Genomic DNA, 2,695 nt, shown 5'->3' on the forward strand with positions numbered 1-2,695 from the left:
CGGTGCCGGGTGGCCCGAAGCTCTGCTGGTACCGCGTCGTCTGCTCGCGCCGCTCCCCGAGCGGCGCCGCTGGGAAAACGCGCTGACGGAGCGTCCTGCGAGTGTCGGCAGGGTCGAGGTCTCGGGGAAGAAGTCACCTTTCCTTAAGCGCCCGTCTGTGCTGCTCTCTCGTTTCGGAGGTGTTGAAGGTTTTCTAGCGTCCAAGACGACTTTCCAGGATTGGATTTGCGTGTTTGTGACATGAGTTATCACTAAAAATCCGAAAATATTTTTCAAGGGCTTGCATTCGAGGCAGGAAATAACGTGAATTTCTCATTGTGTGCGTGTTATTGCTTTTAATGTAGCGTATCTACGGATGAATTTGAATGAGCCTTTGTGACCTTGTCTGAACGCGGATGAGAAGAGAGGCAAACGGGTGTAATTCATACGTATACGTTTGCACTTTTATTTATGGAGGTTCTGTTCACTGTGAAAAGGTGTCACAAAGTCTCCCGCTCCCTCTATTAACTTAGTACAGTAGGCATTTGCTTTTGTTGCCAATGGTCTTCAAATTGCAGCTCTCTAATCTGTTTTAACTATCTAGATAAATTGCCCTAATCCAGTCCTCACAATGGCTGTGGTTAAGGAGTCAGAGCCGTTTGATTGGATTCAGTGGCTGCCTGGAATGTGGGAGGTACTGCCCTTTTGCAACCCCCTTAGCCTTTTAATCTTCCAGCCAAATGTTCACATTCAACAATTTTGTTTAGCTGGCAATCTGAACATTGCAGTATCTCAAAGGCTGCTGTCATGGCAACAGAGATTAGAGAGCGGTGTGGTTTCTCCCGTTTTTGTGTTCTTTTTCGCTCTCGGGTCACACGGGAGACCGCACGAAGGGTACGCATACGTGCCAGATGCCGCGCAGTGCACCGCACTGTTTATCGTTATGGGTTTTTTGTTTTTGTTCTCGCCTTGGCTGGAGCTGGGTATGCATCACTTGCACAAAGCACCTTGTATCTGGAGATATATAGTTTTCAAGCCTTGCATGTTAAAAATCAATTTCCATTTATCATCGCGTTGTGAAAGGCACGTCTCATGAATTTGGATGTGTCCTACTAGACAGAAAGGAGTTAATGCCCGCTGAGTCAAAATCCAAAGGTTTTTGTATGTGGTGTGAAAGACAACGCTGCATTTGTTTACTATCTGCGAAAAGCTTGGAGCGGATTCCCAGGACTTGCAGTCACTGCTTAGTTTTCACAGCATGCTTCAGTGTCTATTTTTGGTCTATTTATTCTGTTTCCTTGCTGTGGAAAGTCGTGTAAAACATGATAAATTGATCTTACGAAGCCTAATTAAATCAGTGACTGTGTTCTGCTGGCTTTTTTTTTTTAATGCAGAAACCGCAAGTACGTTGTAAAAGTTGCCACTCCCTTGGTATGTGGATAAAGTCAAAGCATGCTGTAATTCTCAGATGTTTGAGCTATATTTGTGCAACCCATTCTGTGGTTAAGCCACTGGTGACATGTCTGAATAAGTAGCTTTGACAGGTAGGCTAACCACTCCTCAGGTTCTTGGTGTTAAAACCTGTCTCCATTTTCCATCCCTTATCCATGCTCTGCCATTTTTAGCACAGTTAATATCTGTCAGCAAGAACAAATCTTCCTCTTTTTAGCCGCATTTCCGTATTTCTAACAGCTGCTACATTGTTTATCTGCAGCCATTTACTTTGTCTGCGTTAGGGGAAGATGGGGGTCTGCAGCAGTCACAGCTTAACTGAGATGTGGGAGGGTTGTATTTGGCGTGTGGAGATCTGCGTGTTTTGATGAAGATAATACGGGAAATCTGGAGCTGCGGCCTGAGGTGCTGAGCTGCAGCTTGTAATTGAATGCTTGGTGAGACTCAGTAGCGAATGTCCCTCTTGTGTTGGCATATTTCTTCTCGTTTGGTTGTTTAGAGGAGATGAACGCGCTGGCTGGCGTTGTCTATTTCGCCTTGGCGCCTTGTGGCAGGACTGAAAGTAAGCCATGCTTCATCGGGCCTTGTGATTTGTGCCCGCTGATGTAAATCATTTAAGTACACGCTTTGATTAATGATGTGACAGAGATATGCTTTTCATGTACTGTCCCGGCTGGCCTTGGATGTAGCTTATTCACTGTGAAATAAAAGGGCAAGCGGGTCACCCGCTTCAATTAAAGAACAAAGTCTATTGTTGTTTGACAGCAAACTGTTTTGAAAGCTGCACTGGGGATCTGGCTGCTGTAGGAGCAATAAGGCCGGGCGTCTGCGGCGGTGCGGCTGGAGCCTGCTGGGCCTGGCGGGCCGGGCGCGGGGCTGGAGGCAGCGCTGGGAGCCCGCAGCCTGGTGGGGAGCTGCTGGGAAAGCGCCTGTCCTCGGCATCGGTAATTTTACAATTTTAATAACTTCATAAATACCCAGTAAAAGGGAAGGAATTGATTATCCAGATGTCACGAGGTTAACCGTGTTCTCCGCGTTAAAGGGGCTTGCAGCAAGACTGTTTTAATTATAGCTATATAAAGACTTGTTTTTCCAAAGTAGCGTTTTATAGTCCAATAAATGAAATGTATGTTAAAAGTGCTAAGCAAAATCTCCTGTAACCACAGAGGTGTTCAATAACCAGATTCAAGTAACATGGAAAGTACCATCTGTTCCTAGTTTCCAGCCTAAAAACAGGAACCGAATGGTTGACATTCGCTCATAC

General features: G+C 45.9%; 1 protein-coding gene across 1 annotated transcript in view; it reads left to right on the plus strand.

The window, feature by feature from the left end:
* The window catches only part of ZNF608 (zinc finger protein 608), an 86,826-nt gene that overhangs the window by 2,646 nt on the left and 81,485 nt on the right, over positions 1 to 2,695 (plus strand). Inside the window, 1 exon segment of the mRNA XM_031557456.1 lies at positions 2,197 to 2,375. Within this exon segment, the coding sequence (XP_031413316.1) occupies positions 2,197 to 2,375 (179 nt within the window).

The sequence above is a fragment of the Meleagris gallopavo genome, chromosome Z, assembly GCF_000146605.3.
Source record: "Meleagris gallopavo isolate NT-WF06-2002-E0010 breed Aviagen turkey brand Nicholas breeding stock chromosome Z, Turkey_5.1, whole genome shotgun sequence".
Taxonomy (NCBI): Eukaryota; Metazoa; Chordata; class Aves; order Galliformes; family Phasianidae; genus Meleagris; species Meleagris gallopavo.